At 41.1% G+C, this 24,693-nt stretch overlaps 1 protein-coding gene across 2 annotated transcripts in view; it reads left to right on the top strand.

Annotated features, from left to right (window-relative positions):
* FAM227B (family with sequence similarity 227 member B) overlaps positions 1–24,693 on the top strand; it is a 360,605-nt gene that overhangs the window by 47,433 nt on the left and 288,479 nt on the right. For both annotated transcript variants that reach the window (XM_066592624.1, XM_066592625.1), the window contains exons 2-7: positions 5,011–5,064; positions 8,100–8,337; positions 11,380–11,438; positions 14,065–14,160; positions 17,167–17,265; positions 19,585–19,686. In XM_066592624.1, coding sequence (XP_066448721.1) covers positions 5,011–5,064; positions 8,100–8,337; positions 11,380–11,438; positions 14,065–14,160; positions 17,167–17,265; positions 19,585–19,686 — 648 coding nt within the window. The remainder of the gene's footprint in view (positions 1–5,010; positions 5,065–8,099; positions 8,338–11,379; positions 11,439–14,064; positions 14,161–17,166; positions 17,266–19,584; positions 19,687–24,693) is intronic.

Genomic DNA, 24,693 nt, shown 5'->3' with positions numbered 1-24,693 from the left:
GCGCATGACCACGTGAGATACATTGTCATGTGCAGTGCACTATCACTGCCATACGCAGCAATAGCCAGCTCACTGCTTCCAGGGCGGTATAACGCTGAAGACCGCATGCAGCATTTTACACATGCACCCGTGTGAATGAGCGTTGCTATGGAAAGCGCAGCCACCTGTCCACGAGCGGAGAATAATAGTGATTCTCTGCTCGTGGGATTCAAATCGCGGCATGCCACGATTCTCCGCAGTGAGCCCATCTGTCAGATAGGCTCACTGCAGAGAACTTACAGCTTTCCCCCCTGCTCCCCCGTGGTGGAATATCGCTAGCGATATTCCGTCACGGCCGTCGACAGGGGGCCTAAAGAACGAATCAATTGCGATTTAAATTTTAAATAAAACACAGAAGGTCTATGTAAGTGGATGTAAATATATGGACACTTCTCAAACCTTCTAATGCTTTTAGAACCTTTCAATAATTATCTCTATGTAGAAGTAAATGAGGCGTGTATCAATATGCTAGGACAAATGGGAGAAGATTTAGAGAGTACAAACTTTCTAAAACAGTGGCTCTTAAAGCGACCCTCTGGTCCTGGACAAACAGAGATAGCTGGACTGCTTGTCTGACTATCTGCATAGCATGCATCAGTAGTCTAAAGCAGTACGTGCTGCTCCGACTGGCCAGTGCTGCTCACATGGGCAGCATTGGGCTATCAAAGCAGGTGTAGTGACTAATGATGCATTCTAATAAACAGTGTGCAACAGGTAGTCAGAGAAGCAGTTCAGACCTCTCTGTCCAGAACCAGAGGATTTCTTTAAGTTTAGTCTGGTAGGCTTACCATGTAACCATTGATACTAGTCCTTTCTTTCTACTATTTCAAAACATTTTAAAAAGTTGATTAAATGTTCTTTCCCACAACACATCAATGCAACATCCCACAATGATGGCATGTTGAATGAAGAAGCAGTGGCACTGGTTGATCGCTGCTTCCTCACTATTTTTTTATATACAGATACTGCTAGCCACTCATGACCTTTAATGGGACTGTGTACGGTTTCCTGCATAGCATGTGGTCACACACTTAAGTCCAAACTTAAAACAATGGAGCTTTTAAAGAATTGTGTTAAAAAACAATGATAATAACACAAGAAAATCTTTGTTTTATTATCACTGTATATTTCATTAATTGCTGTAAGACTTTATCCGTTAATTAAAGGTACATTCATAAAGCCCTAGCCCTTTGATAAGCATGCAAAAAAGTGTTGTTTCCCAGGCAAAAAAAAAAAAGTTGCGTCCAACACCTCCTTGTCAAGCATTATTTATTTTTGTTGCACATCATATCAAACCAGAATCTGCAAATATACCATAAGGCTTCGTTCCCATGGGACGGAAATCCCACTGAAATCTCGCAGTTTGGCTGCACCAAAAACCCGCGAGATTTCCGCAGGATAAACGCAGCTTCAAAATCCGCGGCAAAGTACTGCGGATTTTGGAGCAGTTTTCGCCGCTGACATTCTGCTGTGGCTTTTTCTCTGCATAGAGAGGAAAGCGGCCGCAGCAGAAAAAAAAAAAGACATGCTTCGTCTTTAAATTCCGCGCCACATTTCTGGTTCCATTTGGCTTTGCTGCGACAGATTGGCCGTCTTGTGTGGACAAGATTTTTGCAAAAACTCATCCACATGGCTGGCTTAACCCGGCTTAAAAAAAGCCGTGGGTGGAATTGCCGCACAGAAATTCTGCATGTAATTTCCGTGGCAATTCCGTCGCGTGTGAACCCAGCTATAGTGTACCGCATTTCTAAGCAGATATCTCCACTTAACATACATGTGCATTATGTCCATAGTATCTGTACAAATTATACACAGTTGGATGGTTTAAAGTGTTTTTAAACGGTACGAGGTCAGACCAGCATCAGGGCTCCTTCTGATCCCGATGAGATCATAAGTGTTAGGGCTCATGTCCACGGGCAAAATATGATTTAAGATCCGCAGCGGATCTCCCGCATGCGGATCCGCATCCCATAGGGATGCATTGACCACCCGCGGGTAGATAAATACCCGCGGATCGTCAATAAAAGGGATTTTAAAAAAAATGGAGCATGGAAAAATCCGGACCATGCTCCATTTTCGTGCGGGTCTCCCGCGGGGGCGGCTCCCGCGGGCTTCTATTGAAGCCTATGGAAGCCGTCCGGATCCGCGGGAGACCTAAAATAGGAATTTAAAGTATTTACCATCCGGCGCGGGCGGGGAAGGTCAGCTGTTCCTCACGGCCGCATCTTCCTTGCTTCGGCTCGGCGGATGTGCCCGGCGCATGCGCGCGGCACGTCGGCGACGTGCCGGCGACGTGCCGCCGGCGTCAGGAATTCATCCGCCGGCCGAAAATGAAGATCCGGCCGTGAGGAACAGCTGATCTTCTCCGCCCGCGCCGGATGGTAAATACTTTTAAATTCTTATTTTCAGCGCTCATGTCCGCGGGGCAGGAGGGACCCGCTGCAGATTCTACATGTAGAATCTGCAGCGGATCTGATTTTCCCCGTGGACATGAGGCCTTAGTCAAGAGTAGGTACACCTTCACAATCATTTTAATTGTTCCGATCCAAAATGTTTCTGTCTATGGGTTCTATGCAGATCTATGTGTCTCCATGGTAACAGACTACTAACAAACCCTGCATAGTCTGCTGCTGCAGCAACCATACTCCCTTCCACTTGTCCCTTCAGCAGATCATAAGAGGGGACAAATGGATAATATGATTTTAGGATCAGACCAAACAGTTTACAGCGGGGACAGGGCGCTGTGAGTGTCATGTTCCCCCAGCCGCGCTCCCGATGCAGACCCCACTCTTGTACTGGAGGCCTGCACCTGTAACAGACGCCGGTGCAGTGGCATGTCCCTCACTGCTCCTCCAGTCTCCATCCACTGCAGTCAGTGTCCGCTGCATGTCCCCAGAGCCACAGGAAACTCCGGTGTTTGGGCAATGCTGTGTGCTCCTGATAGCCAATCAGGAAGTGGGGGCATCACCAGGCTGTCAAGCAGCCAAACTCTGGTGTACACCGACCACTTCCGGTGGCATCAAGGTACACTAGTACCCATGTACTGTTTGTTCACATTAAAGAAGCACTCTAGAATTATGTTTTTCTCATTCAATATGCACCTATTGTGCCAATACTTATAAAGGTAGTAGTATTACCCTTCTTTTCTTATCATACATAAATGTCATGTTGTTATCAAATCCGCTGGGTTGCAGGATCAAATGATGACTCCCTGGGACCTCTTGGTGTCTGTTATATGAAAAGGTCTCCTTCTCCTAGACGAGTGATCCCCAACCAATGGCTCGGGAGCCCCATGTTGCTTACAGCCTATTGCTTGGTGGCTCAGCATGAAAGTCCTTGATTCTGATCATATGAACTGGCAATTGACATTATTGCAGACTTATCCTGATCACCAAACTGTGCCAATTCAGATGGAATAATACTTGTGTCAAATTTCAGAATGAATTGCATCAGCAAATGTTTTCAATTGCACAATTTCTTGTTTCTTCACATAGGGCTACGTGGCAACTTTGGCCGTACTGTGGTGCTACTAGATTGCATCCTAATGTAATAGGTTGGCGCAGCTGTAACCAGACTCTCACAAGAAATCCATTAGGTTTGGATGTCTTGTGGTTTATCTGGTCAGGATTGCAGCGACTTGTGAGTGGCAATGCAACTTTATTTACATTAGGATACGATGTAACAAAAGCCACAGAGCAAACTGTGGCTGTGCAATGTTTGTAGTGGCCACCATATTTTTTTGGCCCAAGCAAAAAATTTCTCTCCATTTTTGGGTTGAATATGACTCCTGCCCATCACTAAACATTGAATGTGGTTCACAAGGTTTAAAAGGTTGGGGACTACTGTGCTAGAGTGACACACTTCCTGTAAGTGTGTGCTAGTCACTGCACACTAGCTCTGCCAGCTTAATGTCATCATCCTTTGTAGCTTTTCCTAGCAATGTGACTATGTCGTCTTGATGTCTTATATACACTGCACACTTACAGAAACAGGATATCTTCTCTGTCTGTAAAACACCTTCAAAAGCAGCAGCATGGAGGATATTATACAACAGTTCTAAGCAGTGTAGATGTGGATCTAGGCCCAGAGTGAGATAAAACAGAAGCTGCAGCCAGGTCTTTGTGTGTCTCTCTGCCATTGTCTCCATCCAGCAGCTCCTTCCTCCTTTCTTCAAAGACTTCTATAGGCAGTAGCTGTAATCTGATCTGTCATTGTGCATCAGATTTGATCTGTCAGTTCTATATATGGACTTTATCAATACATTCAGAGTGAGTGATCAGTGCAGGAGGCATCTTTCTCTAATAAGATATGTTACAAAGCTTCTTATATTCACTTGTACTATTCATTTATGAAAAAAGATTAAAAGCTTAGTTACTCTTTAGGTTTTTCAAGCATACATTGTCTTCCATGTTTTTTATTTTTGCATATATTAATTGTGGGTTGAGTAGATTTTTGTTTTACTAAATTTAAAAGTATTTATTACATAATTTATTTTATTGATGAAACCCTTATAACAAACTAGTGATAATCCGCTGGGTAAATGTATTTTTATTTTTCTTAACTTTAGCTGGTGATGTGAGGAATCTAACTGCTGATGTACCGACTAAAGTAGCTCTTATAGTTTACCAAATAGAGCTCCATATATTTTGGTAGTAGCTTTGAATGGTCCAAGTGAATAGGACTATAAAATACAGTGGTAATTCAAGAAAGCCCATTTAACACAAGTCCTCCATGAGTGAAAGAGTTAAATCTATATTTGTTTTTAATAGCAAATATGTAGAGTATGTTTTGTGTAAAAAGTTGAGTAGTGAAATATAACTCTTTTCTCTATGCCTGCAGACTTCTGAATCATGTAGAAACCGTGCTGTAAAAGAGAACACATATATGAACAATATATGATAGCATTTTTTCTGACTGGAGCATTTTTTTATTTATTAATCTCTCAAATTTGTCACTCTATTTCCATTCTAGAAAATGCAGCACCCACCAGCAACATTTCAAGAATTTCTGAACTTAAAACACTTGGTGAGGCATGCAAAGCTTTTACAACAGTTTTACAAAGCTTTTACTCAAGCCATTTCAAGAACTAACAATTTAAACTGTGCACATTTGGAAACCCCTTACTGCACCGTGACTATACATTGTCAGATATATAAAATCCCTGCACTTTCAAGATCTGTATAATATAAACTACAGTGGTAATAGTTAATTCAGTGTATATCTTTCTATTGTTTTATAGTATGTTTTTAAACTAATATGTATAATGAATAGAAATGAAGTGGTACCATCCATTAAAATTAACCTTGAAACACATATAGTTGGCCCTACCAGTAAATCAAGTATCAATGGCCGTACACTTGATTGAAACATTGACACAAAAAGGAAAGTGTGCAAAAACACCAAAATATAAACAAAAACTAAACTTTATTAAGCAGAAAAGTTAAAAACCTGCGAAAAGCCAAAACATAAAGGAGTGTAATATAATAACAACTGCTACCCCTCCAATTCCCTTCAGGTAGCCCAATACACAATATTAGCATGCAGTGACATAAAACCTATAACTAGCAGCAAAGGCAACAATCTGCATACAACTTAAGATATAGTATGTAATATTTGAAAAACAAACCCTGTAGAGCTAAGAATCGTTTAGCGCTTAACTAGAAGATAACTACCAAGGTGTGGAGCCCCCAATAGCAGATGGAATGTAGACAATGAAAGCTAAGTTAAACATAATACACCGATGAGTGGATCTCACACAAAGTACTGCAGCCGTATGTCTACAAAGGGGAGTGGGAAAACCCCACACATATCGCCAATACCCATAGCTTTATCAGGAGTGAAAAGATTTTACCAGTTTATATAGTATTCGTAAACAAAGTAAATCTGAGTAATTTCCGGTAACCACATGTATCCGAGAAGGCTGGACTGTCCAGGGATGCTGCAACAGGCACGCCATGTGGGTGGAAGTGACCACCCATCTAGTGTTGAGGGAAACTAACATCATGCTGGTATACCAACCAGTTCAAATATAAAGCAAACCGCCATATGATTACTGCAGAACAATAGAAAGCAATCAGTGGACTGTAGGTGACTTCAATCATAAAACTGATTATGAAGGACAAAGGTAAACACTGGCAAGAAACTAGGCATTAAAAAATAGCAATGACAACGGTTACATACATTCCCATATATCCCCCTCATATGATTGCAACATAGATGAAAACTATTGGACATTATATGGGTCCTGGTTAGAGGAGATGTAATACACAGCATTGAGAACAGATAATAACTGACATCCCGTCACGCAGTTGAAGTAAATAACAGATTTGAAACACTCGGCACCATCAGAAAAGACCCAGACAAATTATGGTAGAAAATCAAATCCATCACACTGAATACAGCTGAACAAATCATCCCCCTTCAAAAAAATCTGCAAAACGACAGCAATGGATGTCGGATTAATCTATCAGAATCGCCAACAAGCGCCGAGCAGCTAGAGCAGCGGGCACCATAATTGAATTCAGACAGCTAAATGCGGAATTCCAAAGAAAAGTCAGACGAGACAAGGAGCGCTACTGGAACGACCAATGTACGAAACTGAAAGAAGCAAACCAGCAAGGCCACACTCGAGCTCTGAAGCAGACCCAGACACTGTTCACACCATGCAGGGCAGCCACTATGGCAAATTATTACAAGAAGAAAATTAAATCAAGCATAGGTGGCGAGAATTTACAGCAGAGCTGTATGCAGGTGATCAAACAGACAACCTGTTGGATCACGTACTTCAAGTAGAACAAGAAACCGGAATTCTGGAGGAAGAAGTCACATGGGCCCTGAAACAACTTCCAAACAGGAAAGCTTCGGGTACTGATCACAAACCAGCCAAACTGCTCAAATCAGTGTCAATCAAGATCCTAACTGACCTATGTCAAAAGATCTGGAGCCCCAAATTGTGGCCCAAAGATTGGACAAGATCTATCTTCATCACACTTCCAAAACAAGGTAATGCAATCAAGGCCACCATGAACATGTCCATCGCGGAATTGAAAGAAGCCATGAAAGACAGCAATGCATGGAGACCATTGATCCATGGAGTAACCGAGGGTCGGATGTGACTGAACGGATAATCATCATCATCAATAATTGACATTGATGACAACATAATTACACAAATAAAAGTGCTTGACAGTAAAATGCATTATGATTAGGGATGAGCAAGTATCCGCGGCGGCCCCCGAATCTTCAGGGACAAGCAGGGAGATACTCGTCTAAAGCACATTACTCGAATGAGTAGTGCTTTAGCGAGTATACTCGCTCATCCATAATTATGATTAGTCCCATAAATTACATCTGCTCACACCTTGGCAGTGATCTTCTAGTTTTTTCAAATATTACCTGCTATACCTTAGGTCGCAGGTATATTGTTGCCTTTGCTGCTATTGACTGGTTTTATGTCACTGCATGCTAACATTGTGTATTGGGCTTCCTGAGGGAATTGGAGGGGTGGTATTTATTATTACATGACACTTCCTTGTGTTTCAGCTTTTTGCATGTTTTTAAGGGTTTTTACTTTGACTGTTTTAGTAATCCATTATCATTAGTTAAAGTGTGTATATTTAGCTACCTTTGAGGAAAATCCAATCATATTTCTATAGTTAAGCAACATGAATAGATTCTGCCATTTTTCTTTTTAATCTTAATGAAAGTGCAGTTTTCTTTGAAATGTAATTTGATTGCAGTGCAAATTTATTAATTGTAACATTTTGTCAGAAAATTGTTGTTTTTAGGTTTTTGAGGTTTTTTTTAACTTGTATGTCTTTATTCAAACCCACAAATCCAACTTTATTTTGAGCAACACTCACAATTCCGAGCAAGCCTTCCATAAATTAACAGTGACAGTCAGATAGTCCCCTTAAAATTGTCACCCAGCTTGATACCTTAACCTAGCAAGTATGACCAGACTTTCCCCATAGAACAGTGCATGCAGAGTTCCCTATTAAACTGTGATGGCAAGTGTCCTTTAACAAAGTGACCGTTATGTGATGTATTTTCTTTTACAGAAGGACTGGCCAGAAATTCCTTCAGTAGAAGAACCTTCTCATAAAGAGTTGTTAACAGTTCCTCGATATTCATTTGACAAGATTCATAAACAGTTTTTAGAAAATGCCCCTTTTTCTGTGAGTGCATTTGGGGACGTGGAGGAAAAAATTGACAAGAATGTGACACTTCTGGATAATTATGCCTCCCAAATATTATGCCTACCAGCTTTGGATGATGATAAACATTCCTTAGCAAGAGGTAAACTCTACTTCACTGTCAACTGGTGTGATTATAATATTAGGCCACTCTCACACATACCTCTTTTTACTACGATTAGAGTGGTGTCCCGAGTGCTGCACTATCCACTGTACAATGTCCCCATTGATTTCAACGGGGCTTCGCAGACCCGCACTCAGACGCAGCGATAAAAACGCTGTAAAATACTGTGATTTTCGAGCTGCGTTTTCTGAACATGTGTGAGAGTGACCTTGCTATGTGTTTTATGTCTGTTCTACGCTTCCTTATGTTACTCAATGTCTAAAGTTGAGTTATTATGCTTCTCATGAACTGTTTAATGTTTGTATGCTACACAGTTGAGTCACATTATTATGACCACGTCCTGGTCTAAACGTCAGCAGCGCATAGCCCATGAAGGAAGTGACTTGTTATGGATTAGCTTGGTGGGTATATAAGGTGTGTGATAGGTTGTCTACTCACTTATCAGTCGTTGTTGTCATGGGTAAAAGCGTTGAGTTTGCAAAAGGGAAGATCATTGGCTTTTGGGCCAAGGGATTTCTCAAATAGCGCAGTTTGTGAACTGTTCATGTGCTACTGTGGTGAAAGTGTATCATGAGTGGACAAATGACACCCTTGGGAATAACTGATGTGAAAACTGCGGAGCACCTCATGCCGTTGATGTGAGAGATGAACGTTGGCTACAAAGGTGCATGAGCACTGACCTATACACTACAGTGGAGCAACTCAGCATTAAAATGAAACAGCGCTACCAGACGTTTGTTTAAAACAACAGTTCAGCAAACCCTACTACGTATGGGTCTCCGAAGTAGACAGATGGTCACTGCATCTATACTAGCAAAGGTGCATCATAGGAAAAGGCTACAATTTGCACAGCAATATCGGAGTTGGACCACCGCTGATTGGCAAAGGGTTACCTTCTCCAATGAGTCATGTTTTCTGCTTAATCTAATAGATAGATGTTGGCGTGCCAGGAACGGAATATCAGAGAACAAGCACCCTGCAACCGGTGCTGGAAGAACACAAGCTGATGGTGGCAGCATTTTTGTCTAGGGAATTGTTTCGTGGCATTCTCTGGGCTCACTCCTTCAAGGCAGTCAATCCATCCTTGCAGATCACATAACCCATACATGGTATTTGTCTTCTCTGGGGCAGATAGGATCTTCCAGCAAGACAATGCAACATGTCATTCGACTAGAGATGTCCAACAGTGGTTAAAAGAACATGACTACAAGCTCCAAGTACTTCTCTGCCCTCCTAATTCCCCAGGCTTAGTCCCAATAAGCACCTGTAGAACCATCTCGATCATCTTTGGTCGCTCTATGGATCCTCCTCCACGCACTCTCCAGGAACTGTAGGATACACTGCAGTCAGCATGACTCTAGATACCTGAGACAACCTATACCAGTTCCATATTAAAGGGGTTGTCCTGCGAAAGCAAGTGGGGTTATACACTTCTGTATGGCCATATTAATGCACTTTGTAATGTACATCGTGCATTAAATATGAGCCATACAGAAGTTATTCACTTACCTGTTCCGTTGCTAGCGTCCTCGTCTCCATGGTGCCGTCTAATTTCAGCGTCTAATCGCCCGATTAGACACACTTGCGCAGTCCGGTCTTCTCCCTGGTGAATGGGGCCGCTCGTGCCAGAGAGCTGGTCCTCGTAGCTCCGCCCCGTCACGTGTGCCGATTCCAGCCAATCAGGAGGCTGGAATCGGCAATGGACCGCACAAAGCCCACGGTGCATCGTGGGTGAAGATCCCGGCGGCCATCTTGCTAAGGTAAGGAAGAAGTCGCCGCAGCGCGGGGATTCGGGTAAGTACTAAACGGGTTTTTTTTTTTAACACATGCATTGGGTTTGTCTCGCGCCGAACGGGGGGCCTATTGAATTAAAAAAAAAACCCGTTTCGGCGCGGGACAACCCCTTTAAGTCATTCCCAGCCCGTCTGTCTATAAAGCACACGGTTAAAGGAGATGTCCCGCGCCGAAACGGGTTTTTTTTTTTTTAAACCCCCCCCCCGTTCGGCGCGAGACAACCCCGATGCAGGGGTTAAAAAAACCACCCGCACAGCGCTTACCTGAATCCCGGCGGTCCGGCGTCTTCATACTCACCTGCTGAAGATGGCCGCCGGGATCCTCCGTCTTCGTGGACCGCAGCTCTTCTGTGCGGTCCACTGCCGATTCCAGCCTCCTGATTGGCTGGAATCGGCACGTGACGGGGCGGAGCTACACGGAGCTACACGGAGCCCCATAGAGAAGAGGAGAAGACCCGGACTGCGCAAGCGCGGCTAATTTGGCCATCGGAGGGCGAAAATTAGTCGGCACCATGGAGACGAGGACGCCAGCAACGGAGCAGGTAAGTATAAAACTTTTTATAACTTCTGTATGGCTCATAATTAATGCACAATGTACATTACAAAGTGCATTATTATGGCCATGCAGAAGTGTATAGACCCACTTGCTGCCTCGGGACATCTCCTTTAATGCTCTGCATATCAGCTGCTGGTCATGATAATGTGACTCGACTCTGTTTAGTCCTACATGCTATTTGACATTTAAAGTTTTATAACAAAGTTGATAAAGCTTGCAGTAGGTTGCCAATAATGGTCATTGTATGATTTTTATTGAATTGTAACTCAAAAAATGCATGATTTAGACAGTTTGAGCTTTGCTCAGTTCTCTCTATTTCAGGAATGCTCTGCTCAATCATTAAGGGGTGAGTCACTGTGTGGTTAGGAGGACCTATGGACCCCCTGGCTTAGGGGTCTGGTCACAACTACGACCCCCTATAGCAACTCCACTGTTATTCTTTTATGCTGGTTCATCCTACAGTAAATGTTGCTTAGTTTATAACAGCTTGTGCTAACAGATATAGGGATGAATTTGCTCTACTTTATAACCAATTAAAAAGACTTTAATTTTGGTTTATTTTTCTGATACTGAATACCTAGTTGCTGGAATTGGAAATTTTACCCATTGCAGTTGAGTTATAATTCAGTGCATTGCCTTTGGCTTATCATTTAATGTTTCTTTTAATATTAGTCTTTGTTACTGAAGTTGATATGCCTGAACGCTATCAGAATGAACAAGAAAACATTAAGGTAATGTAGCTTTAATGTAAATGAATATAATACATAGCTTTTTGCATGTTAAATAAGATACTGACACTGTCTTTACTCATACTTATGACCTGCTCACATTTATGTCATTTGATTTCTGTCAGCAAGTCTTGAGAGCTTTTTTTTTTTTTTTACCAAAAATACTGAAACTCTGAAGAGACCAATTAAAATGGAACAATAATCAGGAGAATGATGGCATTTTCAGACACACATTCTCAATAATTGCCCAGTGTAAAGCTACCCAGCAATCCAAAAAAAAAAAAAGATAAACTGGTTAATCGCATCTTTTGTAGTGGTGTAAAAACGATTGGTTATTGACGCTTAGGGGATGTGCTTCCGACCGATTTGTCATACAAACTGCCACATAATTATTCAGTCAGTGGAATGGATCTGGGTGTGTTTTTCAAAAACTGATCCGCTATAGTCAATATTGCTTCATTTTAAAAGGAAACCATGATGTTAATGTTATTTCTAATATGCAAAAGATCTGGAAAATAAAAAAAATGAAACCCTAAAAAAAATCATATATTACAAAAGCTATAGAAACTTAAGGGCAAATTAATGATGATACCAAAAAAGGTCCAATATTTTATTTCGAAAATGGCACTCTAAGGTCTTGTTCACACAAGCGTTGTCTTGCGCGCACTTATGTGCACACAAAACCGCACGTCTATTAGAACCGTTGGTTTCCAATGGTGTGTTTACATGTCCGTCTTTTGCAGGCATGCAAATTTGCGCACCTGCAAAAGATAGGACATCCGCACGTCGGGAAGGTCCATGCTGCGTGTAAATATTCCCCACGGGGAGTAAAGAATTCCCTGCCACAGAGGTGAGTACCGGTGTATATATATTTTTTTACACAAGCTAGGGATGATTTTCAGGGAAGGGCTTATATTTAAAGCCCTTCCCCGAAAATCACTGCAGTGGTTGCCGGTATCCCATTACTTTCAATGGGGCCGCCGGCAGCAGCGGCGGCCACTTTGAAGGCAATGGGCATGGACCTTCGATCAGGCGTTTTTTGTTTTTTTTTCAGATCCGTGCAGTATTTTTTTTTAAGCGTGTGCAAAACAACGCTCGTGTGAACAAGGCCTAATGAACAATTTGGCTTTATCCATAAAACCACACACTTTTAAATTATTTATGCAGCTGTGAAAATACTTATAAACCTCTTCATGATGAAGGCCTTTGATGCCTGAATGTCCACATCAACATTTCATATTTATAAAACTATACATTCTAAGGGTTAATAAGGGTAACTCTAAGAATTCTCCTCTCTTGGGACTAAGCCTTTCCCAGGTTAAGATTAAACTTGGTATTAGCGTTAGGACCCTTCTGATAGCTTGGTCACCTAGACATTGGTAGATGGGCCAATATGATTTGATTAAATTATATACCAAGAACCTTGCATTATTTAATGTGGTTAGAGTATTTATTATAGGTATGTATACCTCTGATAGTAAATGTAATTTGCATGTTGTTGCCATTCTTTGGTTTCTGCCTAAAAAGTATAGCTTTTTCATATGATGAAAGTCAGTACATACTGTATTTTGGTTCTGCTTAAAGAATAAAAAGCAAAAAAAAAGTTCACTTTACAGCAAAAATATATAGTTGGTATACAGTGGTGTCCTTTTCTTGCTGTATGCCTTTAATGAAAAGAAGGATATGTTTGGGAAAAAGGAAAATGAGAAAATAGGTAGACCAATTATTTGATTTTATTTCATTAACCTGAAAGTATATTTGAAAACACAAATGAACTACCACAGTCCAATGGGCAGTCCTATCAGTGACTGGTAGCGATCTGTGTATGAGTGTACATACAGGGGTAGCTGTAAATCACTGATGGCTCCGCCCATTGGACTGTTCAGCTCAGAATGAGCAAATAAATAAATGAATAAAATACAAGTTCTACTGAATCTTTCCCCATAAAATTATATATTAATTTGCTCAACTCCTCCTCCTCTAGAACATTCTGTTTGCAGTTTGGACAGCAGGTTCAAACTGACAGACTCCCTTTAATGCATTCAGCTAAAAAGGTTAAAACCAAGAATGTACTTGAATTGTGTTGGTGACACTTTATTTTTATATTTTTTTATGTCCTAAAGAAAGGCATATTAGTACTCTTATTAAATTACTAATAGTGTTCTTAGCACTGTAATCACAAACTCTCCTCTTTAGGCACTTACCAAAATAATATATGAGGAAAAGGAGAACTGTGTTGAACTAATACAGTTGTAATTGATCAGTTAATATGTTTCTAGTCTAATAATGATACAATTAAGGATTTATCCATCAAATTCACCCTTTTTAAATTATTTGTAGCATGTCTGAGGGACATTAAGGTTTTATTCAGTCACTTTACCTATTTTTTAAAGTTACTGATTCCAATGCCAATGATAACTTTATATTAAGGCATGCCTAGTTATATAATTCCCTGGTAAAGTAAGTTCGGAGGAGCGCTATGTAAACTTAAAATTAAAATTATATTTAAAACAAAGTGCCCATAGGTAAAATTAGCAAATAATACATTACATGGTAACGTAACCTTTACTGAATAGCTATAGGTTGTATGAGAATTTATTTTTTAAATGATGTATGTTTTCTTTCTCAGAATTGTGTATTTTCTGTGTTTGAGAGAACAGACTTACCTGGAAACCTTAAGGCACTTCAGATCTTACAGAATGTTGCTAAAGTCCAAACGCTAAAGGTATGCTACTAAAGGATGCACAGCCCATTCTTTTAGGGTATGTTCACATGTAGCGGAAATACTGTGGATCCTCCTATAGCAGAAAAAATTAGTGGAAACATCTGCAGCATCTCTGCATCAAAAGCAGCATCAAATTCTGCACGATTGCTATTCAACTGCAGATCAGCAGCTAATTTGAACATCCAATACCACTCCTCTCACTTCATACTGAGCCCTCGCTGCAACGCATATCTTTCACCCAAATAGCGTTACTGAGCGCCACTGCTGGTCAGCTGATTTGTGCACTTCTGCATCACATGACCAGAAGCGGCGGCCCTTCGTAGCGCTTGCTGAGTGAGGGATGTGTGCTAAAGTGAGGGTTCAAATGAGATGAGAGGAGTGGAGTTGCAGGTTCAAATCAACTGCAGATACACTGCTGGATATCAGTCACAAACTGCACCAAAGGTGCAGAATTTGACATATAGATGCTTCGGATTTTGCAGCAGAAGTTTCCATTGCAGAATATCCACAGCGTTTCCACTACAAGTGAATGCAACTTTAGGATGCGAAGTACAGCATAAAAGTCAAGTCTTTGGGCTCTCTACAGACACACCTCGTAAATCAACAGGCAACATCTTTAACCCTTTCCAATCCACTGTCTGACGTCTAAAGACATTCTGATTGAAGTCTGTACAGCTTCTGATGTCGGAAGACGTCCGGCAGGGTATTCTTACTGTATATTACTGGCCGCTCTGTTGTCGGGGCCTCTCCAGCATGTCCAATACTGCAGTACTGGCTCTAGCCAGCAGGTGGCGCCATTGTATAATGGCAGAAAGAGAAAGCCCCCTAAGAAACCCTGAATCCAAAATTGGATTGCAAAGGGTTAAAGGCCTTCAATTCACATACATTTAAAATTAATTATGCCACATGATGCCAAAAAAAATTACTAGCCAAAATAGTTCTGCATAAGAGTACTAGACGTATTGATATAGTGCTTTCTCTGGACAACCGCATAGTCAGGCCCCTTCAGATTGGAATCTGGTAGCATATCCTAGCAATATGCTTTCAGTGTCTAGCCAGTGACAGCTCTTGGTTTCTTTGTCAGCAATTTTAGTGGTGACATTCTTCATTTGTGGACATTCAGTTACATGATCTCTCTGACATTTAGTGTCTATTTGCGTTGATTTAGTTTATTTCGCTTTGACGTGAATGAGTCAAAAAAAGTCCACTTGCGACTTAGGCCACATCTGAATTGGAGGTATTTTTGAAGCCTTTATTACAGATTCTGTTAAATTACAAAAAAAACCTACAGCAGCATACAGTGTTTTTTTTCTGGTAAAATGCCAGACACCATGCCGGAAACCCACCTGACCCTTGGGGTTCATCAGGCGCAGCTGGTGCTTGGCAGATAAAGAATCCGACGTTGTTGATACTCTCATTGTTTTGTACCTTTAATGACGTAGAACAACAGAAGTCGGTAACAATATTTTGAACACTGTCTAAGGCCTCCCTCACACAGGTGTTTGCAGAAACGCAGCGTTTTTCAACGCTGCCTTTACTGCAGATTTCACCCAGTTTCAGCACTGCTGGCATGTGATATGCCAGCGTTTTGAAAACGCATCCTTACTCACATGACAGGTGATGTCAGGGACTCTCCGGACCTTCGTGCAGGCTGCCGGGCACTTGTCAAGCCAGTAGAGGATCTTTTGCTAACGACAGAGATTAGAAATCCACGCCTCCAGCAAGAGATTGCTCTGATTGGCTGAGCAACGCTGAGTGACAGCCTGCTCAGCCAATCACAGCCAGCGCTGGATGCTCGATTCACACCAATTCATTGGAGCATACAGCGCTGGCTGTGATTGGCTGAGCGGGCTGTCACTGAGCAGCGCTCAGCCAATTAAAGCAATCTCTTGCTGGAGGCTGGGATTTTAAGCTTGGTCGCTAGCAAAAGATCCTCTGCCGGCTTGACAAGTGCCCGGCAGCCTGCACGGAGGTCCGGAGAATCCCCTACGCACCTGTCAGGTGAGTATGGATTTTTTTCCCCTCAGGTAGTGTAACTAGGGCATTTAGCACTGCCTAAAACGTGGCACCAAGTCGTGCCACATTTTCGTCAGCGCGGAAATTGCTGCCCATTCATTTCAATGGACGAGGTAAGGCCGAAAACGGCCAAAGATAGAACATGTATTGCTGTCAAAGAGCAGCGTTAGAAACGCTGCGTTTTGATGCTTGTGTGAGCAGCCCCATTGAAATGAATGGGAGCGTTGTAGAGCATTTAGTGCAGCGCTGAAAAAGCAGCGGTAAACGCTGTACAAAAACGCCTGTGTGAGGGAGGCCTAAATGAGTCTAAAGGCTATAGCTGCAGTGAGGGCTGTAACCATTTAAAATAAGCAGTGTATGTCAGATGACAGGATCCCACCAATCAGCTGCTAAATCCTGTATTCAATGAGGGCAGAACTGAATGAATGTTGTTGAGATGCCCTATTGTTAAGACCTATAGATGAAATTCCAGATAGTTGCAGTGTACATTACTTGAGAACAATCACTGTCACATGTAGAAGAATGTATTTATCATATGATTCTATGATAATAGTGTAGGAGACTACACTATTCTATCCCGGTGCATTCTGTTAAAAAAAAATCATTAAATGGATACCACAGTAGCGTATAGGTGTATAGCATCCATCACAGGCATCAATTTATTAGATATGTGACGAACTATTCAATATCTTTTCATGAGGATATCATTATAGCATATGGGTGTGCTACATGCGTGCCCAACAGTGGCATCCGTCATTCATAGACTATAATGACATTCGTTTAAGAATTTTTTTCCCAGGATACCATTATATCGTATGACTGACCAATACTACTGTTAGGCTTTTTCATACTGTGTTACTGCCTTTTGTTTAGCAAATTTACCAGAAAAAGCTGCTGACTTTAACATTTAATGGAGGCTGGGACAGGTGCCTGACCTGCACAGGGTATTTGCAGTATACTTTCAAATATGAGTTTATTTATATTTCCTAGGAAGGAAGTGGAAAAATATTATTAAAGTTACTTCTATCTGAGAAGTCAGTAGCCATATTTAAAGATTGTGTCTGGTGGTTTTTTCTTCAGAAATTTAAGGTAAGTTGATTTAAAAGGACGCTTTTCAGAAAACGTATGCTCGTCTGAGTTTGACACTGCTTTTTAGGGTATAGTACAATATGTAGCATTGAGATTTTCAGGGGCACTACAGTAATATTTTTATGGTGCAGTCTGTGGCACTTCTATTATGCAGAGAACACAGTGTGGCATTGTAATATTCAGGGGGCTAGTTGGTGCCATTATAAGGGGACACAATTTATGATCTTTTCAGGTAGCATAGTGTGTGATACTATTATTTCCATTGGGCACGTGTAAAACACAGTTATATTCAGGCGCGCAGCGCATGGAGCCATTATAGTCAGTGGCACAGCATGTAGCACAGTGTGTGATACTGTTATATTCAGGGGGCAAAGTATGTGGCACTATTCTCTTCAGGGGCACACTATACGTGAAGCTATCCTATTCAGGGGGTATAATGTGATCTATTATATTTAGGATACACAGAGTTTGAAGCTATTATTTTCCGGGGGCACAGTGTGTAGCACTGATATATATGGACACAGTGTGTGGCACTGTGAGGAGATTGCCTTTGCAAAGAAGGAAAGGAACTATAAAAATTCAGAGCCAATTACGTGTAGCAAGCTGCATTATCAAGGTCATATTGATCTGAGCCAGATGGAGAAGAAAAGAGCAAACTACTCCAGTGAAGATGTTGCCTTAGATTCACTTAATGTAAATATTTATTCTGCTTTTGACTGCTTGACTTTTCAGATCATACCGGGAGGTGTAATTTCCTATAGTACAAATTTCTATAGTAATAGCTAGCATAACTTTGTTATATGTAATGAGCTTAGTTCTAGTACTGTATGTATTGTATTTGGTGTTTGTGCTTAGTGCTGGTACTGCATTTATAAAGTTAACTTTAAGTTAGTATACAATGTATTCGGAATAATGTAATTGCTTTAATTAATTATGAATTAAGGTACAATTTTCTGCGGCACCAGGCACCTTGAGCGCATATTTTAGTCAGCCAATTAGGGACCCTGTTAGAAATTTGTATCCGATCTCAGTATCCTTCCTTTAATAAGGCCATTTCATTTTCTCAGTGACACGTGCCCACTTAATCAGGTATTCTGGCCTGGTGATATTACTCTTCAGCATCACTGCATCTCTCATTCCTCTCCGCTAGCTATGCACTGTACATAGCACAGCAGTGGGTGGTCTCCTCTCCAACTATTCAGGTCAGCTCGTTTACCTGTCATTTTTTACTGGATTCTAATGTTAGAGGGGAATCCAATCCTATCCAGTCTGACAGTGCCACTGAGTCACATTCTTCAAACACAACGATAACCTGCAGTTCAGCAGTGCTTTCAAGCAGCGTCCTGCTGTTGTCTGAGAGCCACAATACACATCCTGATAGTCTGCTGGGTAGGGAACTTCCTCAGCAGAAGATGGTTAGACTCGGGATTGGTTCCTTTATCCCCTTTGTTCTATAGTGAACACCTTGGTCATTCTCTTGGATCAGTTCATCCTAAGACATATCTTCTCTCTTAGCCAATCACAGACTTTGGTGGCAATACTATCATGAATGGCACATAACTGCTGAAGCCTGTGATTGGATTGGCTGAACAGCATGTGACTGCTGTACTGGAGGGAGGTGTGTATGGCTTATTTTTCTATTTTATTACATTCCATTTTCTTTTAGTTCCAGAAAGCCCGTTTTATTTATTTCACTTGTTTATGTAGTTCATACATATATTTCTCAGCGCCGTACATCACTTGATATCTGGTTCTGTCTCCATTGGGCTCACAGCCCATACAAACACCGGGAAAATATACATACTCCATGCGTTAATTGTCCTTGGTTAGATTTGAACCTAAGATCCCAGCACTACAAGGCATTAGTGCTAACCACCCAAACCACCATGCTGCCCCAGTAACATGTAGTAACATAGTAACTAGAGATGAGCGAGCATGCTTGGATAAAGCAGTTACTTGAGCGAGAGAGATCTCTCTCACTCTCCCCCCCCCCCCCCCCCCGCTACCGCCCGCCGCTCACCCACGCCCCCGCCTCCCTCCACTGAGCGTGCTCGGAGCAGTAAACAGTTACTCAAGAAGAGCGATGCTCGCTTGAGTAACTGCTTTATCCGAGCATGCTCGCTCATCTCTAATAGTAACCTGAAAACCCTTGATAAAGGCAAAAAGATGTTGCATGTTCAAGAATTCGAAAACTCAACACAATAGGAAAATCAATTTGCCGTATGTAAATGCCCACAAAAAATAAACACTTATCAAAAGTGCAGTTTTGTTTTTTTCTTTAAACCTTCATACTTAATTACATAGTACTATTTTTATCAGCCTCAGAAAGTTGAGCAAGATTACCTCTTCAACCGGATCTCAGATACTTTTGTTGATCTATTCTGCAGTATTCCACAAGATGTGAAAGACCTTTTTTTCCAGGTAATATGTTTACAATATTTCACATTAGCTTCCTTTGTTTAATAATTGCTGTCCAAATTTGTCCTATAATGTCCTCGTTCGTAATCATCTCCATACTAAGCATATTTGAAAAAGCTTATGTGTATAGAAGCAATTGATGCAATACTAGCATATCTGGTACTTGTTTAAATAGCATATAAGGCCTCGGTCAGATGAGCGTTTTTTCCACGCACGAAGAGGCGCGCAAAAAGATCACCCCTCACGTGTGGAAAAAAATTGCGTGACTGGGTGAATTTCAGCTATTTGAAGTAGCCCGTTTACACAATCAGAGGCATGTGGTGCGTGTTTTTCAGCTCCCATAGCAGTCTATGAAAAGCACGCTCTAAAAATAGGACAGGTCCTGTTTTTGCATGCACCACAGACCTTTAGATGTGAGTTGCACTAGCATGTCCTATCTTTGGCAGGTGCGAGTATTTTTCACCTCTAAAATACATACATGTGAACACTTTTATAGGAAAGCATTGGTTCTAATAGACGCCATCTTCTTACCCGCCTATTCATGCATGGAAAAAACACTAATCTGACCGAGGCCGCCTAAGGAGCGAGTTTTTATTCAATCTATAAAAATTTTTGCAAAAAAAGTAGCGGTGAACAATATCAGGAATATCCTGGCATAGCTTATTAGCTGCACCATATTCTTTATTCATCTTAGGAAACAGAGTACAGGGTGCTGTAGCTATGGACTGCTAGGGTAGCATACCACAGGCTCACTATTAGGCCCTATTCTCACTAATTTATTTATTAATGACCTTGTAGAGGGATTGCACAGTAAGATGTCAATTATTGCAGATGCCACTAAACTTTGTAAAGTTATTAACACATCATTGAACAGTTTAATGTTACAAAAGACACTGGATAAATCGTAGGCTTCGGAAAAGAAGTGTCCAATCAAGTTTACCTCTGGTAAATGTAAGGTTATGCACTTATAAAAGGGAACATACATACCAACACTGGGTAAAACTGACATGGAAAAGGACCTGTGAATATTATTTAACAATAAACTTAAACTGATCCTTCAGTTTGGGGGCAAAATTCTGTCCTGGGGCGGGAGGGTGCAGGGTTATCTTGAAAACATAACCTGTTGGTGTGCCCTGAAGACTGGAGTTGGGAAACACTGGTCTATTAGATTGTTAGACAATGGCAGCAGCCATTGTGGCTGCCTGAAAACGAATTATCAAACCAGTGGAAAGGAGGGGCCAGAAATAGATGATAAAGTACAGGTAAGACACCCCTTCCGCCCATATTTACACAGGGCGAAAATGCTGTGCCAACGTCTGACCAGCTGCACTGCACTTAGTACAGGCCAGCGGGTGAAGGAAGTGCACTAACAGCCGAAGATGAGCTCTGTGTCTTCTGAAATCAGCTGTGTCTTCTGAAATCAAGTCAAAATCCGCACGAATGATTTAGTGAATCCTGCACTGAGCAGGGGGTTGCAGCCGATAACCCTGGAGGTCCCTTCCAACTCTACCAGTCTATGATTCTATGATTCAATCCAGTACCAGCATTCTTACAAAAAAAGCACAGGAATAAAAAAGTAAGCTAACACGCTTCGGCTTTCATGTAGCCTTACTCCTAGCATGGCATCACATTGTAAATCAAGGCCTTCAATAATACAAAAGGATATGACATGGTATAGTTGTCACCCCCTCCCTCACATTAACCAACCATAGGCACTGACACTGGTCTTTTGACTAAACCAATAAATGAGTATCAGCTGGTAAACACATTCCACAGCATGAGGAAACTCACACCCCTGGTCTATAGCGCACACCAACAATGACATTTACATTTGTCATATAAAATTATTATGGTGATGTGTCCAGCAATACAAGCAACCAAAATAATGGGGGGAAAAAATAAATACATTTTACATTTGTTATAAAAATGATTATGGTAATGCATCCAGCAATTCAGACCACACCAGGCATCTGTACACTAATGGATGGTGTGGGATTCAGGCGTTCACACACGGAGGGGCAGAAATGACACCAAATAGAACATGAAATTCAATCTGCATCCAGGCTAACCCAGACAGAACACAGAGTGTAGACTCAAACACCAACAAATAAACTACACCCATTTGATACAACCTAGAGTGAGACTTATATACCAACCTGGATCTAGACAGAGAGCTGCACAGCACACATCCTAACACAAACCGCTAGAATACAGAATGAACCACACTCAGGTATGGGTGTGACCAGGCTAAATATACTCATACTATGGCTGATTGGCCAACCAGGAGACACAGCACCCTGTTAACCAATCAGTCCATTCAACATAGTACAGCAGAGTGGAGAGGAAGGCCCTACTTAGGAATTCCCAAAAGGTAAGAGACAAACAGCAGAGCTCAAGGAATAGCCACGTTTACTAGGCTTACATAATAATGCCACCTTGCTTCCACTACCTGTTACAGATGACACACCATAGCAATAAAATTGCATATATGACATTTTCCTTTCTATTTAACCCCAAAAATGATAAAACATCATGATAAATTATGTTTATGTATACAGCTAAGTCAACTGAAAAATAAAAAATGTTAAAAGCTCTTGGAATTACCCCAAATAATTTGCTGTTTCATCCATGGAAAAGGCACTTCTTTGACTGCAATTGTCCATTGTGGCCAGGTGATGAGTCATAGCTATCATGTAGAAGAGGAAGTAGTTGTTGAAAATAGGCTGCTGAACAGTGACCTTGGAACATAGTCATTTTTCATTACTAGTGACATAGCTCATAAAAATAAAAATAGACAGAGGGATATCCACTTTAGCCTATTATATTGCAATGCTGATCCAAAAGAAAGATAAACATGTCAGACAAAAGACAATTAACCTCATCTTAGGAGAAAAAAATTACTTCCCAATTCAAATATAGCAATCAAAATAAATCATTGGATCAACAAACCATCTCTAGTAATCTATTGGCTACAACATATGATATTCTTGCACTCAAGAATAATTTAAGGGCCCCTTGACAATTCTTTTAGCAAATTCACCATCACCACTTTCTCTCACAGAGTGTCCCATACACTATATTGTCTTCTAGGTTAGTGTAAAAGCCTCTAGATGTAAAGGATGCCTCCTTGTTACTGATCTGGGTATAAATATATCATAGGAGAGATCTCTGTATTGACCCCTGATAAATTCATACATTATTATGTCACCCCCTCAGCCATTCTTTTTTAAACTAAATAAGCCTAATTTTGATAAACTCTCTGGGTATTGTAGTCCTTCCATTCCACTTATAACTTTGGTTTGAAACTGCTCAAACTTTTAAACTATATGTCTTTCTTGATAATCTTTATTTGTATAGCGCCAACTTATTCCACAGCGCTTTCTTAATACACGTCTACCGCTAAATTCAGTCAGATGTTACTGCGGGTGAGTGCAGTGACCCCGCAGTCATAAGACGAGGGGGACATGGGACCCCTTTTCTCTGAATCAGTGGAAGTTTCAGCAGTGAGACCCCTACCAATTAGACTTTTATCTCTTATCCTGTAAATAGGTCCTAAAAGTTGATTTTGGTACAACCCCGTTAACTAGTGAACTGGATTATGTTTTTCTCCAGCAGGTTTCAGGGTATTCTGTAGCTTCCTAATTGTATAGTATGGCATGTGCATGCCTTAAAACAATCAAGTCAGACACAAGTTCTACGTCTCAGGTCTAAACTGGATCTGAGCTATACAATGCTCGAGATCCTCAATATATTGAAACACATAATACCTGCCCTTTATGGGCGTAGAATAGATTACATCAGTAACATATAGGATTCTCATACGTTGGACCATATGGAATTCCCCTCCCCCCCTCCCCACCTCTCTCTCAAGTCCAAAGTATGAGCCAGTCTTTGTTTCACCAACATGTGGTCAGGCAAAAGTAGTTCCTTTGTTTCAGAAGTTAAGAGTGAGGAAGGGCTGGGGGAAAACGTCCAAAATGCATACAAGTAATACAGTATAGGAATGTGACTTTAACTCTTAGAGGCTGGAGGAGAGCTGTACATTACGCTAACATTATAGCACACATCTTTCACCATGCCATTGTCCAGCAACTACCATAATGAAATTCTGCAGCCATTAGCCTCTGCAGAGTTAAATCACTACAGCTGTGTAATACATCTAGTTTATACAAATCAATAGACATTTTACGCTAACTAATCATCATGTCTGCTACACTACTTTTCCCTTTCACAGTATAGACATGTACTAAAAATTATTATTCTTTATTAATTTAGACATACTAAAAACAACAGGGCACTGGATAGCAGTCGTGTGACCCTCACAAGGAGGAAAGGGGAACAGCGACCTAGACAAACACACACATGGAAATTCCAGACATGGACAACAAATATGTCTCCTCGGGGCTCACCTTCCCACTATTGGAGAACAAAAATGCTTTCGTCAGAATCTATCTCACTGCAGTGCAAACATTTTTTTGCAGTGACTGATAGATTTACTAAATAGTCTATAGTTCTGATATAATACTTGATTTAAGCTTGACTGTTGGTTCAGTATGTTACTTGAGTGCGTTGTTGATTATTTAAGGTTTTGGTTCAACGCGTTTCCCTACTGCTCTAGTACTTCATCAGGAACCTCCTTAGCCCTTATAGAAGGGGTAATCATTCATTATATATGCACCCCCATGCATTCAACACAAACACAGATAAATAAGTGTCTGGTCTGAATAAACTCTAAAGGCAATCTGTTGATGATACTGGCTAATGTGGGCAGATACGAAAATAGAAATACCAGACCTTGGTGCACGTGGCCCCATACAGTAAAGTCCCCGTCTGTCCCCCAGATAGAGGTGTATAGGCACAGTTGACTTGCAGAGGAAATTCACTGCTATTTAAACAAGGCACGTGCACCAAGGTCTGGTATTTGTATTTTCGTATTTACCCACATTAGCCAGTATCATCAACAGATTGCCTTTAGAGTTTATTCAGACCAGACACTTATTTAGCTGTGTC

This window comes from Eleutherodactylus coqui, chromosome 2 (assembly GCF_035609145.1).
Source record: "Eleutherodactylus coqui strain aEleCoq1 chromosome 2, aEleCoq1.hap1, whole genome shotgun sequence".
NCBI lineage: Eukaryota > Metazoa > Chordata > Amphibia > Anura > Eleutherodactylidae > Eleutherodactylus > Eleutherodactylus coqui.
This window is presented reverse-complemented; position numbering and strand designations above follow the sequence as displayed.